At 40.9% G+C, this 13,961-nt stretch overlaps 1 protein-coding gene across 4 annotated transcripts in view; it reads left to right on the plus strand.

The window, feature by feature from the left end:
* LOC145352499 (echinoderm microtubule-associated protein-like 5) overlaps positions 1-13,961 on the plus strand; it is a 153,362-nt gene that overhangs the window by 3,683 nt on the left and 135,718 nt on the right. For all 4 annotated transcript variants that reach the window (XR_013888545.1, XM_080202439.1, XM_080202440.1 and 1 more), the window contains exon 2: positions 11,235-11,394. Coding sequence is in view for 3 of the 4 variants with exons in the window: in XM_080202439.1 (XP_080058565.1) it covers positions 11,235-11,394 (160 nt within the window). In the remaining variant the exon portion in view is untranslated. The remainder of the gene's footprint in view (positions 1-11,234; positions 11,395-13,961) is intronic.

The raw sequence follows: 13,961 nt of genomic DNA on the forward strand, positions 1-13,961 counted from the left end.
AAGACCGTATATCAGTGGGAGAACATTTTGGGAACTGGGGTAATTGTATTATAATGTTTAGGATGATTATGGGAAAGGACAATGAACATTCCAGAGTGAGAATAATTAACTGGGGGAGAACCAATTTGCATGGTATAAGAATGGATCTGGGCTGAATAAATTGGAGCTGAAGATTGGCAGGAAAAACGGTAGCTGATTACTTTCAAAGATGAGATGATTTGGGCATGATCAAGGCGTATTCACTCAAAAGGGAAAAATAGGGCAAACAAAGCCAGAGATCCCTGGATGACAAAGAAGATAGTCATTAAGAGAAAAAAATTGAATAAGTGTGTTTATGATATATGTCAGGTAGAAAATACAATTGAGAACCAGGCTGAATACAGAAGGTTCAGTGGGGAGATGAAAAAACAAGTAAGAGCAACAAAGAGGGAGTATGAAAAAAAGACTGGCAGCCACCATAAAAGGAATAACAAAGTCTTCTATAGGCATATAAATAGTAAAATATTGGCAAAGAAGGAGTAAGGCTGATTAGGGATGTAAAAGGAATTTTACACATGGAGGGAAGGAGCATGGCTCAGGTATTAAATTAATACTTTGCAACTGTCTTTACTAAGGAAGAGCATCTTCCAAGAGCATGGTGAAAGAGGAGGAAATTCAGTCATTAAGAGGGTTAAAAATTGGTAAGGATGAAGTACTGGATTAGTAATCTGTACTTAGAGTTGAAAAGGCACTGGGACAGGATGAGAAACATCCAAGGATATGGAGGGAAGTGGAAATGGTAGAGGCAGTGGTCATAATTTTTGGTCTTCTTTTGACTCAGGAGTGGTGCCAGAGGACTGGAGAACTGTAAAACGTTATGCCCTGTACAGCAGGCAACTACAAGCCAATCAGTTCAGCTTTGGTGCTGGAGAAATTTCCGTAAACTAAATTCAAGACAGAATTAATAATCACATGGACAAATGTGCGTGAAGTAAGGACAGTCAATAAGGATTTCTTAAGAGAAAATCATGTCTAACTAACTTGCTGGAGCTTTTCAAAGAGGTAACAGAGAGGGTTGATGAGGGGAATGCTCTTGATGTGATGTACATGGACTTCCAGAAAGCATTTGATACAGGATCAAACACAGACTGATGAGCAAAGTTATACATCATGGAATAAAATGGACAACAGCAACATGGAAACAAAATTGGCTGAGTGACAGGACATGGAGATTAATGGTTAATGGATGTTTTTCAGGCTGGAGGGACGTTTGTAATGGAGTTCCCTAGAGGTTGGTATTGGGATCCTTGCTTTTTGTGATATATATTAACAGTTAGTCATTGGTGAAAAGGGAACCATTTCATATTTGTGAAAAATACAAAATTTGGAAGCATTGTAAATTGTGAGGAGGACAGTATAGAACTTCAAAAGGACATAGACCACTTAGTGGAATAGGTCGATATGTGGCAGATGAAATTCATTACAGAGAAATGGGAGATGAAGAAAGTGAAAGGCACTACTTCAAGGGGGTGCAAGAGCTGTGGGATCTGAGTGTATATTTGCATAATTCATTAAAGATGGCAGGGCAAATTGAGAGAGCAGTTAATAACACATACAGTATCCAAGGCTGTACTAATAGGGGCATAGAGTACAAGGATAAGGAGATTATGTTGAACTTGCATAAGACACTAGTTAGACCTTAGCTAGAATATTGGCACTGCATCTGGGCACTGCATTTTAAGAAGGATGCAAAGGCATTGGAGAGAATGCAGAAGAGGTTTATGAGAAAAGGTTGCAGGGATGAAGAACTTCAGTTATGGAAGTAATATTGGAGAAGTTGACACTGTTTTCCTTGGAGAAAAGACTGAGTAGAGATTTGATAGAGGTTTTCAAAATCATGCAACGTCTGGTTAGGATAGATAGTGAGAAACTGTTCCCAGTTGTGGAATGACCATGAATGAGAGGGCACTGATTGGCAAAAGCAATATGAAAAAAATACACTCTCATACAGCGAGCAGATAGCGTCTGGAATGCAACCCCTGTGGCTGTGGTGGAGGCAGGTTCAACTGAGGCATTCAAAGGAGAATTGCATGAGTATTTGAAAAAAATCAATCTGCATGGTGGAGAAGGCATGAGAACAGCACTGTGTAAATTGCTTATTTGGAGAGTTGGTGGAGACGCAGTTGGCCACATGACTTCCTTCTGTGCTGTAACAATTCTGATTCAAAACTGGCATCTACCTGGCTTTGGCTGATTAGTGGTAAGAACATTTACACAACATAACTGCCAGGCAATGACCATCTCCAATAAGAGGAAATCTAACTGTCTCCTCATGACACTCAATGGCATTACCATCACTGAATCCCCCACTGTCAGTATCCTGGGAATTGCCATGAGAAACTGAATTCGACCAGCCATATAAAAACTAACTACAAGAACAGATCAGAGGCTTAGAATTCTATAGTAAGTAACCTGCCTCCTAAATCCCCAAAGCTATTCTCTACAAGGCACAAATCAGGAGTGTGATGGAATGCCTGATTGAGTGCAGTTCCAATAACACTATCTTCTTCATCTATTCTGCTACCTCATCCAAAACAAACATGATTAATCTTTAACAAATCTGTGCTGGCTTTCCCTAATTAATCCTCACTTGTACACACGACTGCTAATTTTGTCTTGGATTATCATCACTAAAATCTTTCCCACCATCAAACTTAGTTGCTGCATTTATCCTTATATGCTTGTTCAATCATATGTTTAACATTTGTGATTCCTCAGGTGGTGCAGGAAGGAGGGTACCAGGAGGCTGAATATTGCATATTCCACATGTAGGGCAAGGAGTGAAAAGTTGTACTCTGAGTGAATTAAATTACAAAGTTTAAAAAAGATTGTAGGTCCAAAACTGGTAAACTGTGGGTGTTAAGAAACTATTGTCTGTTAATCTGTCATTATGTACAAATCAGTAGAGTGGGATTATGCACAACAGTGGTTCCCTGTCTTATGCTGCAGGTGGTGGGTTGCAGACAAAGTTAGCACTTTTTATTTTTTGTCATATCTGTGGAAATTTTGGGCCAATTTTTATTCAGTACATTGGAAATATGCTGTCCTGCTTGAAGTTCTTGAGAGTTAGTTGCTAGTGGAAGTATAGGTTAACAGTACATAGCTTTTTAAATTGGAAGACTGGCAGCACAAGGAACCTTGTAATGGATGTGACATGTAACTGTGTATCCTCAGGATATCTAGGAGCAACAAATTTGCATGATGTTGGAAAACTGTATCCTTAGCAGAAAATCTCTGTGTGTCCAAAGAAATAATGGTAGACATAAATCGTGTGAGAGGCATTTCAAGAGCAATAGGAACACAGAGGGCTTGTAGGGTGGCACGGAGGCACAATAGTTAGCACTGCTGCCTCACGGTACCAGGGACCCGAGTTCAATTCCGGCTCCATGTGATTGTCTGGGTGCAGTTTGCACATTCTCCCTGTGTCTGAGTGGGTTTCCTCCAGGTGTCCAATTTCCTCCCACATTTCAAAGATGTGCTGGTTAGGTTGATTGGCCATGGTAAATTGCCCCTTAGTATCAGGAGGATTAGTAGGTTAAATATGTGGGATTATGGGGCTAGGGCCAGGTGGGATAGTTGTTGGTACAGGCTCGATGAACTGAATGGCCTCTTTCTGCACTGTAGGTTTGTATAATTGTATGCTAGGACCCCAAATTACTGAAAATGCTCAATAAATACTTAGCGTTGGAAGCATATGAAGCAGATAGTTGCTTGTGTGTAAGCAACATTATTATGGAGCAAAGGACTGCCAGATGGTAGAAGGGATGTGAAAATCACATGGATGACCAGAATAAGGGAATGAGATAATAATGGGAAATTGGCTTTCTGGTCAATAGCAGAATTTTCTCATTTTCTGGCAGAGTGGCACAGCAGGTGGGAAAATAAGGTGGAAGCTGCTGGCCCCCTTGGCAGCTTCCTCCGCTGTATTTTTAGAGTCTTAGAGAAAACAAAGTGAGTCCATTAGACCCTGACTCAGGGCAGCAATTTATGTTCTACGGGTACCCTGATGTAAAAAATTAAAAGTAGAACCCTTCCTGCCCACCATAGAGCTCCCCTCCTAGCCCCACAGAACTTCCCCAAATGCACTCTATGGTCTTGATCCTCTCCCCCAAGGGGCTGTGCTCATCTGTGTGCCTCCAGTGGATTCTGGTTGCTAGGTGCTTGTCATGGGGAATCTGTCGTGATTCACACATGCTGATGTAATGGACAGTTTAACAAAAGGAGGATTATCAGGTGTAAAGGCCTAGTAATCATGTTTAAATATGGGATACCAATTGCTTCACTAGTTGCAACAACCCCCCTCCCCAATATTCATAATGTTAAAACACACTAGCCAGCCTGGTTTTTCAAAGATCAGGGGCCCCAATCTCAGTGCTGAGAGACATGTCCCCCCCCCCCCCCCCCCCCCCACAATGAACACAGCAACCCCCAATGATAACGGGAGCATCCCACCCCTCACCACAGAGCAGCATCTTCCCCCACAGGTCACTTCCCCCCTCCTCTTACCAAGCAGGCATGAGGGTGACCCAACCCACCATCTAGCCAGAGACTTCATCCCACCTTCCACTTTCTCCAGGGCAACGAGGGCAAGTGCAGCTAATAGACTATCAGCCTGGTGGAGACCCCACAAGGTCAGCCCCATGTTCCTTAAGGAACCCTCCCTCTGCAACCTGTTAGCAGCAGAGGAACACAAGGGAACAGTTGGAGGCTGCAGCTCTCTGTTTGCCTCCTCTCAGAATCCATGGCACCAGGTTCATGCTTCTGTAGACCATGTGTAATCGGCATCTGGAGCACTTCTGGCTGGTGGGGGGAGGAATACGGGAGCCTGTTGAATTGGGCTTCAAGCCCGCTAATTACATTTAAAAGACCTGTGATCAGGTTTGTAATTCCATTAAATGTGAACTAATCTTTATTGCATCCTATAAATGCTGGCTTGCTAAGCCCTTTTGATTAAAAAAAATTATACTGCATGCTTGGGTTAAGTGGAAGAAGGCTGAATTCCACATATTTATGATCATATACTTGGAGTGCAGCTTACTCGATTCCAATTGGGGGAAAATTGCTGACAGGATAGTCAACCACTTTGAGTTAATTGGAGTGGAACAACTGTTTTGGAGTGTATGCTGCTGTGTTTTAAACTTCAACAGAAAAATTAATTATCCATTAGAAAGGGAAAAAATAAATTTGGATCATTTCCTTCATGTGGTCGAGCATAATCAGAGTTAATGAAATTCCCTTGTGAAAAGCAATACCGTTTCTTTGACAAAACTCTGCAATGATGCTTTTGTACTATGTTGGAATGATTGATCAAAGTTCAAGTGCCTTTGTCCAAGTAATATGTTAATGGATGTTATGTAATCTGAAAGCTACTTAAGTGCATTAAAACTTTAAAGGACCATTCTAAAAGCCTGTGCAATAGCTATAACCAATGTTTCATAAATGTTCTAATCACTGAAGTAAAATGATCAATCACAGGCTGCTTTTAAAATGTTCATTAATATGTTTTCTATTAAAAAAGACTAAGTAGCTTCGTGCTCTAAAATCATGTAGGAGTAAAGATGAGTACCCGTTGAATGCCTGCCAATGATACAGAAAAATTGCAGTGATAGATGGCTTTTTCATTAGCTAATGAAAAAGGATGGTGATCACATGGGACAAGGACAATTTGAAGATTATATGGACTGCGGATATTAATTTCAATAACATCTATCATTTCTTGTCTTAAGACCACTACACAAGTATTAGCTGACTTCTTGTAGATAGTGCAACTTGTTGCTTTCAGTTGTAATTGTGCAAACTTTATCAAGTTTTGCAGTGTGCATTGTTGCACTCAATACTTTGAAGCCATGTTCATTTCCTTTCGTTTATCCAGTTTAAAATATTGTGGTTTCTGAATCTAATTGCTTTAATTTGTTCGGAATTTATATTAAGCATACTAGTTATCTGTCTATGTGGTTTGGCATTATCAGCAAATTATTCTCTTGTTAATTAAAGTGGACAGTGTTGATCAATATTTTCTCTAAACTGTACATCTGCCCAGCAACCCAAAAACTACTTGTATCAGCCATTCACATGTCTGCCCTCTTCATTTTGTTTTTGTGAAGTAATTTAAAGGCTCCACACACTTTCACAAATTGCCCAAGCACTCTTTAAAAAAAAGCATACATTTGTTTTCGACATTATTCTATCCAGTGAAGACTTCAACACTGGAATGAAATATAATAATGCCTTATGCAATAGCATTGTAGCACAGAATCTGAAAGATTCTGCAGGAATTTTGTTTTGTGAAATATTTGAGAGGTTTTTATGTGAAAAGGCATTAAATTTGTATGTATCATGTCTCAGTATGGATTTTCTAAACAAATACTTGGAAACCAGATGAAAGTTCATTCTTTATACACAAACCAAATCAGGGTTTTGAAAGTGGGGGCTGTGATCAGTGGGTGGGTGGTGGGCTGTTGAAAATGGGTTGCTGGGAAAATTCTTGCTGCCCTATAAACTGATCCTGTTTAAAGTAAATGCTGGATGTTCTGTGGTCCTGTCTAAAAAAGCGGGATATTCTGTTTATAGCGTACATTTTGTAGAAGGCAGTATGAAAATGAGGGTTTCTCAGATAATGACATAACTAGCATGACTTTTGGAGTGGAGGAAAAACTTGAGTATTGACTGATACAATTCAAGTTACTCGCACTTTACAAAAGGAAAAGATAAGTATTGGGAAAAAGGTGTATTTTTAAATATAAATCTCATTTAGATTGGGACTGTAGCATCAGTATTGTAGCTTGCCTGGTCAGTTGACTGCCTGAGTCTCGAATTTCCTGCTGTGAAGGCAAGTTATAACTTCAGAGTTTGATACGTATCATCACTATCTCACAATTCAACTCTTTATTTTTCCTATGTGGATAAAAATATTTTGCTGTTGAATCAATTTCGAAATGAGATGACATCTGAAAAACAGGAAAACCACTGGGATGCTTCATTTTTAAAAATAAATTACAACTGCGGGTGAGAAAGGATAATAGACACATTAACCACCGACTTTATTCCGCAGGTGGAGGTCCACCTCGTGTCAAATGAGGGGCATGCACACGGTGGGTCGTGCGTGGGCTGCTCTTGGAAGTTCCGGGAGTGGCCTAGTACTTTGTGTCGGTGTGTGTGCTTGATCCTGGACCGGTAGACGGGCGCCGCAACAGCTCGGTGACTAGCACTGCTAGCTGTGCAGATACATGGATTTGGGCCTGTGTCTGTGGGAGTTTGCACATTCTCCCTGTGGTTGCGTGGGTTTCCTCCGGGCGCTCCGGTTTCCTCCCACACCCCAAAGATGTGCTCTTAGGCTGATTGGTTTTACCAAATTGACACTATTCTCCCCTGAATCTGGCTAAGTTAGGGGTTCCATTCGTAGATATGCAGGGTAGAATAGGTGTAGGGTGATGCGGCGGCACGGGCTCGTTGGGCCGAAGGGCCTGTTTCCCGTGCTGGGTTGTTCTTTGTTCTTTGTTCTTTGACTTCAATGGATGCAGCAACATGTAGTTATTGATGTGACATATCCCACCGACCAAGAAGGTTTATTGATGGGATGGAACAGATAGAGATAATCAGCTATTAAGTTTCCACCTGAGAACAGCACGTTGATCTGGTGAGCTCTGCATTCAAAAGATGCACCTTAAATGAAAAATCTGTCACAAATAAAATGCAGTCAGTTTTCTGTGGATGGTGGATGCACAGCAAATGAATGGATTGTCTGATTTCGGACACTTGATTTGAATGTACAAGTTGACAAGAGGAGTTCGCAAAATACTAACTCTAATCTCCTTTCTGTTGGAAAGTGGATTTGAAACAGACCTCCTCAAGTTTAATGTACTGTATAATGTTAGTACAAAGTAGAAAGATTGTATTTCATCACACATCCCCTATGATGTGTGTCACGAGGGACGGCCATTTAGTAAAAGTGGGTCGCCAGAAGAAAAGTTTGATAAACACTGACTAGATAATACTGTTTGTATGAATTAGTGTTACCTGATTCAGTGAAAGTGTCTCTGACAAAATTGCAGTATTTTACCTAGCCTTTTGTAACAGTAAATCAATATGTACCTGTTGCAGTCAGCAATGCATTCCCAGATTTATTCGATGTAAAAGTTCCATTGATTGTCTCCTAAAGTTTATATTAAGATAAAGCATTTGTATTAAGATAATACATTAAACATAACAAAGATTGCAAGACTTTCTCAAATGAGCATAAGGAAAATTGAGACTCAGCTGGAAAGCAGTTGATTAGAAAAGGTGGTCCAACATCTTGAGAATTTTATAAATTAGTATTTGGACAGCCAGTTATTCAAAGCCAGGAATTATTAGCAGCTGGTTTGGTCGGTATTGAATTCACAAGTTAAAGAACAAGGAGCAAGAATTATGCATTGACAAGTTTAAATTCATATAATTTGTAACCATTTAGTTTAATTCAAGGAAACTGATCAGTTTAATTTCTATTGTAAATGCATTTGTGTTTTCATTATTTGTTCAGAAAATTTGCAGTCATTAATTCTGAGATGAGATCTAATGTAGTGCCTTTGGGTTTTAACTGTGGAAGTATAAGGGATTTAGTAGCTAAAACACTTTTACAGAAGGCTTAAGGTTGGTATCTGGAGCTTGTTGTAAATGACCGTCAGTGAAGATACGCCTGAGGCTGTGAGGTATACATTTGCTTGACATTAGTCTGAAGATGTAGCCTGAAGAATTTAGACAAGAACAGAACACATCCCAGAACTTAATGGCACCAATGCTGGAATTGATGGAGGTCACATATTGGAAAAGAGGACTGTAAATGAGCAGAATAGTAGTTTATAATATCACAGTGGGCCAATACAGTATTATAGTAAAATACACAATCTCAGATATTTGCATAATTTAATTTATAAGTTTGCGTTTCAGTTGAAATTGCTGCCAGTCAAAGAATGAAGGAGGAGCACAAGGTTGCGAAAGGGGAAAAAACAGCATGGAGATAAAAGGAATATGGATTTGAGAGCAACAAGGCAACACAGCAACTTGCTTTTATTTGTGCAGTTATGGTTGAGTAACGTTTCAGAGGTGACATTAGGACAAGCCCACTGGCCAGGCACAGATCGTATTGTTAATCTGGCAGAGAGGAAAACACATTGACAGTGAGTTGAGTAGGGGAAGCAAAGAAGCTGCATTAGTGAAGAATCTTCATCACTCAGGTCATTCCAAATCACTTCACTGCCAATAAAGTACTTTTGAAGTGAAGCCACTAATGCAAGGAAATGCAATAGCTAGTTTGGACACAGCAAACAACTTAAAGATAAGCAATCAGGTAATAGGTTTTAGAGATGTTAGTTAAAGTATAAATATTGAATACTCCCCTGCTGCTCAGTGAATCATGTAACGTGCTATATCCGCTTGAGAAGGTAGGTGAGAATTTGGTTTAGTGGCTCATTTGAAATATAGGTAACTGCAATATTAACACTTCACCAGTGCAGCAATTTGGTGTCTTGAGTGGGGCTTGAACTTTCAATCATCTGTCCCTGAGACTTGAGTGTTATCATTGAGCCAAGGCTGAGGTTTAAGGATAATTTAGCTTTTATTGCTCAGAATAGTTTCATAAAATTTAATTGGATGCTAAATTTTAAGGAAGTTTTGTTTTAAACTACTAAAAAGTGGTATATAAAATGAAGAAATTTGGACAGAAGTTGGTGCAATGACATGGGTCGCATCTGATCAAGTGTATAAAAGGGAATGTAACCATGGAGGGGAATAAAAAACAAAAGTGCAGAAAATAACCAGGATCACTTCTTTTTGGAAGGAAGATGTTTATTGGTAGACCTGGTATTTGGGTGTTGATTTTGAGTATCTAGGCCGGAATTCTCCAATCTCATTTGCCCCGCTACAGCTGCCTGTGAGAATGGAGAATTTAGCACTCAGTCAAATCTACGTTCACTGCAGTTGTACTGGAGAATTCCAGCCGTTGATGAGGTCAGAGAATCCTGATCCTAGATTCCAAACAATAAGGCTCATTATGCCTTATTGGTAGCATAAACAATGTGAATGAATACCTGATAAAAACAAAATACTGCGGACGCTGGAATCTGAAACAAAAACAGAAAATGCTGGAAAATCTCAGCAGGTCTGACAGCATCTCTGGAGCGAGAATACAGCCAATGTTTTGAGTCAGTCCGAAGGGCCATCTTGACTCGAAATGTTGGCTCCATTCTCTCTCCACAGATCTGTCAAACCTGCTGAGATTTTCAGCATTTTCTGTTTTTGTGGCTGTATGTGATTGGGTGAATACCTGGTTAAGCTTTCCAGTGTATATTTAGCCAGTCTAGTTAAGTACATATTTCACTATGTTTTCATCATGTTCAATAATCTCTCGAGACCATGCTTCTCAGTTTAGTATTAATTGGTCTCATACTCAGTTGCTGTGTAGTAATTCAAGTGGTAGGAACCCTAGGGGTGCTTATCCTTCTGGAAGAAAACAGAATCTTGGACCTTGAGGTTCTGCTTGCCATACTAACTTGTTTTAAATTTATTAATAGATGTCAGAATTGCTGGCAAGGCTAGCATTTACTGTCCATCCCTAGTTGCCCTTGTGAAGATGGCAGTGATCTACCTTCTTGAACCACTGCAGTCTGTGTGGTGTACATGAGCTCACAAACTTGTTGGAAGAGATTTCCATAATTTTTCCCCAGCAACAGTGAAGGAACAGCAGTATAGTTCCAAGTCAGGATGTTGTTTAAATTGAAGGGGACTTAGGGGTGGTAGCATTCTCATACACCCATTGCCTTTGTCTATCTAGGCAGTGGAAGTTGTGGGCTTAAAGATGTTTTGAAAGATTCTTGGCGAGTTTCCCCTTTGTATCTTCTAAACAGTGCTGCCACTCCTCTTCACCGCATTTCTGATTTAGCACATAGTGTCTATGTGCAATTAAATTGCTCCTCCAGATGGCTCATCTGAGGATGGTTGTGGCATAGCACAGACCAGAGTGTTGTTTTAGTTGACATGGTTTCCATAATTGGAAGACCGTCTGAAACACAAAAGCAGCTCCTCATCAGATAGGACCTCTTTTGAGAACCCAGTGCATATAATATTTCTAGTAGTGCTTTAAGCCATATTGTTTGCACTTACGAACCTGTCAGCTGCTGTTTTGAATTACATTTTTAAAAAATTTTCTGTACCATCCACAGCTTAGCATTGCACCCAGAACGAACTTTAGTTGCAACAGGACAAGTGGGAAAGGAGCCACATATATGTGTGTGGGACACCTACAATGTGCAGACGATATCTATCCTGAAAGATGTGCACACACATGGAATAGCCTGCTTGGCCTTTGATCACGATGGTCAGGTAAGTAAATGATATGATGGTTTGACTTTTAAAGTATATTTGTTAGTCACATGTAGGCTTACATTCACACTGCAATGAAGTTACCGTGAAAATCCCTAGTTGCCATACTCCAGCATCTGTTCGGGTACACTCAGGGAGAATTTAGTATGGTCAATTTATCTAACCTGCACATTTTTGGACTGTGGGAGGAAATGAACATATGGAGGAAACCCACGCAGACATGGGAAGAACATGTGAACTCCACACAGACAGTGACCCAAGCCAGGAATCAAACCTAGATCTCTGGAACTGAGAGGCAGCAGTGCTAACCACTGCGCCACCATGCCTTTGTGCCATATCAAATATTTATATAGTAAAATGGACTTTGAGAACTCTAAATTGATGTTAGTTGGCAAAAGAAATGTACTTATGCATGGGCACAAATCCTGTAATGGCAGCTAAAGCTTGCAAGAGGCCAAAAATGAGATTTGTGCTGGTGAGATTTCAAAATGCAATCTTCCCAGCCCTCTCCAATGACACAATTAGGTTCAGGTCCACTAAGGGTGCAAGCCTGATTAGCATACAATGTAATATATTTAAGTGAACTTTATTTTCACCCTAAACGTATTGTCCCTCCCAGCCGGCATGACATCATGCCACTGCCAATCATTACTGGTTTTCAGAAACTAAAACTAATCATGATGACCGCTCCAGGGATGCACAGTTATGTATATTGGGATTTTGGAGTCCACTGTTTTAAGTTTCCTTTGATCAACAGCTTAATGGCTTTTTCTCAGCATACAGTCAGCTATGTTTTATTTACCTTTCCCTTCACATTTGAATGCATCTAAAGTACCCCACACCATTGTTTCTAACTGTATTGTTTACACGAGAGGAACTGAAACGTTTTGATTTGACTTATTATTGTCACATGTACTAGTATACAGTGAAAAGTATTGTTTCTGGTACGCCATATAGACAAAGCATAGAGAAGGAAAAAAGAGTGCGGAATGTAGTGTTACAGTCATAACTAGGGTGTAGAAAAAGATCAACTTAATATGAGGTAGGTCCATTCAAAAGTCTGATGGCAAGAGGGGAAGAATCTGTCTTGAGTCAGTTGGTACGTTTACTCAGAATTTTGTATGTGACAGAAGGAGGTGGAAGAGAGTATGTCCGGGGTGCGTGAGGTCCTTGATTATGCTGGCTGCTTTTCTGAGGCAGCAGAAAGTGTAGACAGTGTAGATAGGAGGCTGGTTTGCATGATGGGCTGGGCTTTGTTCATGATCTTTCGTAGCTTTTGGCAATCTTGGGCAGAGCAGGAACCATACCAAGCTGTGATACAAACAAAATGAATGCTTTCTATGGTGCACCTGTAAGAGTTGGTGAGAGTCATAGCTGATATGCCAAATTCCCTTAGCCTCCTGAAAAAGTGGAGGCACTGGTGGGCTTTCTTAACTATAGCATTGATATGGAGGGACCAGGACAGTTTGTTGGTGATCTGATCAATCAGAAACTTGAAGCTCTTGACCAGTTCCACCGTCCCCCATTGATGTAGACAGGCATGTCCTCCACTACACTTCCTGAAGCCGATGAATATGTCCTTAGTTTTGTTGACATTGAGGGAGGGATTATTGTCATCACACCAGTTCACAGATTCTCTACTTCTTTCCTGTTCTCCATTTCATCTTTGTTTGAGATCCAATCCACTACAGTGGTGTCATCAGCAAACTTGAAAATTCAGTTGGCCACACAGTCATAGGCATATAAGGATTATAGTAAGAGGCTGAGGACACAGCCTTTTGGGACACCGGTGTTGAGGATGATCATGGGGGAGGTGTGTTGTCTACCCTTATTGATTACGGTCAGCGAATTAGGAACCCTACGATCCAGTCGCAAAGGGAACAGGTGAGCACCAGGCCACAAAGTATGGAGATGAGTTTTGTAGGAATAATGGTCACTAAATTGGAGTCTGACATAGGTGTTTTTGTATCCAAGTGTTCCACCTTTGAGTCCAGGGTCAGGGAGGTGGCATCTGCCATAGACCTGTTGCGGCGATAGGTAAACTGTAGTGGATCCAGGCAATCTAGGATGCTGGAATTGATTTGTGTTTCTCCCCTTGACCCCGGTCCGAGTCCACCCAACCCCGAGGACCCTTGGGGACCCTCCCTCTGCAGCCTTGCAGTGGCAGAGGGGCACATGGGCACTGCACTTACCTCTTTGACTCCCGTCTCAGGGTCCAATACGCCAGGTTCAGGCTGGTCATGACCAGCACCAAAGCCTACTCAGTGCAATTCCCGCTGGGGACCTAGGCGACTAGCAGAAGGCCACTGAATGGACCACCAAGCCCATTAATTAGATACAATCAGCAGTTTTATATAATTGTTGAAGTTGGTGGAGTGGACTGGGTGAGTCCCTAATGTGTTCATGCCTGGTGGGAATCTATTTTAGGCCTTATACCCAATTCAGCAGGTGATCAGGATTCCTGCCAGGGGCTAACAAGGCCAGTGAATTACACCCTCCACCCCCAACAAATTATGGGAATATTCCTCCCCAAGCTTTAGTTGAATCCCTGACAAGTAAATGTGTAT

This window comes from Carcharhinus amblyrhynchos, chromosome 14, assembly GCF_965287045.1.
Source record: "Carcharhinus amblyrhynchos chromosome 14, sCarAmb.v2.hapA, whole genome shotgun sequence".
NCBI classification, from domain to species: Eukaryota; Metazoa; Chordata; class Chondrichthyes; order Carcharhiniformes; family Carcharhinidae; genus Carcharhinus; species Carcharhinus amblyrhynchos.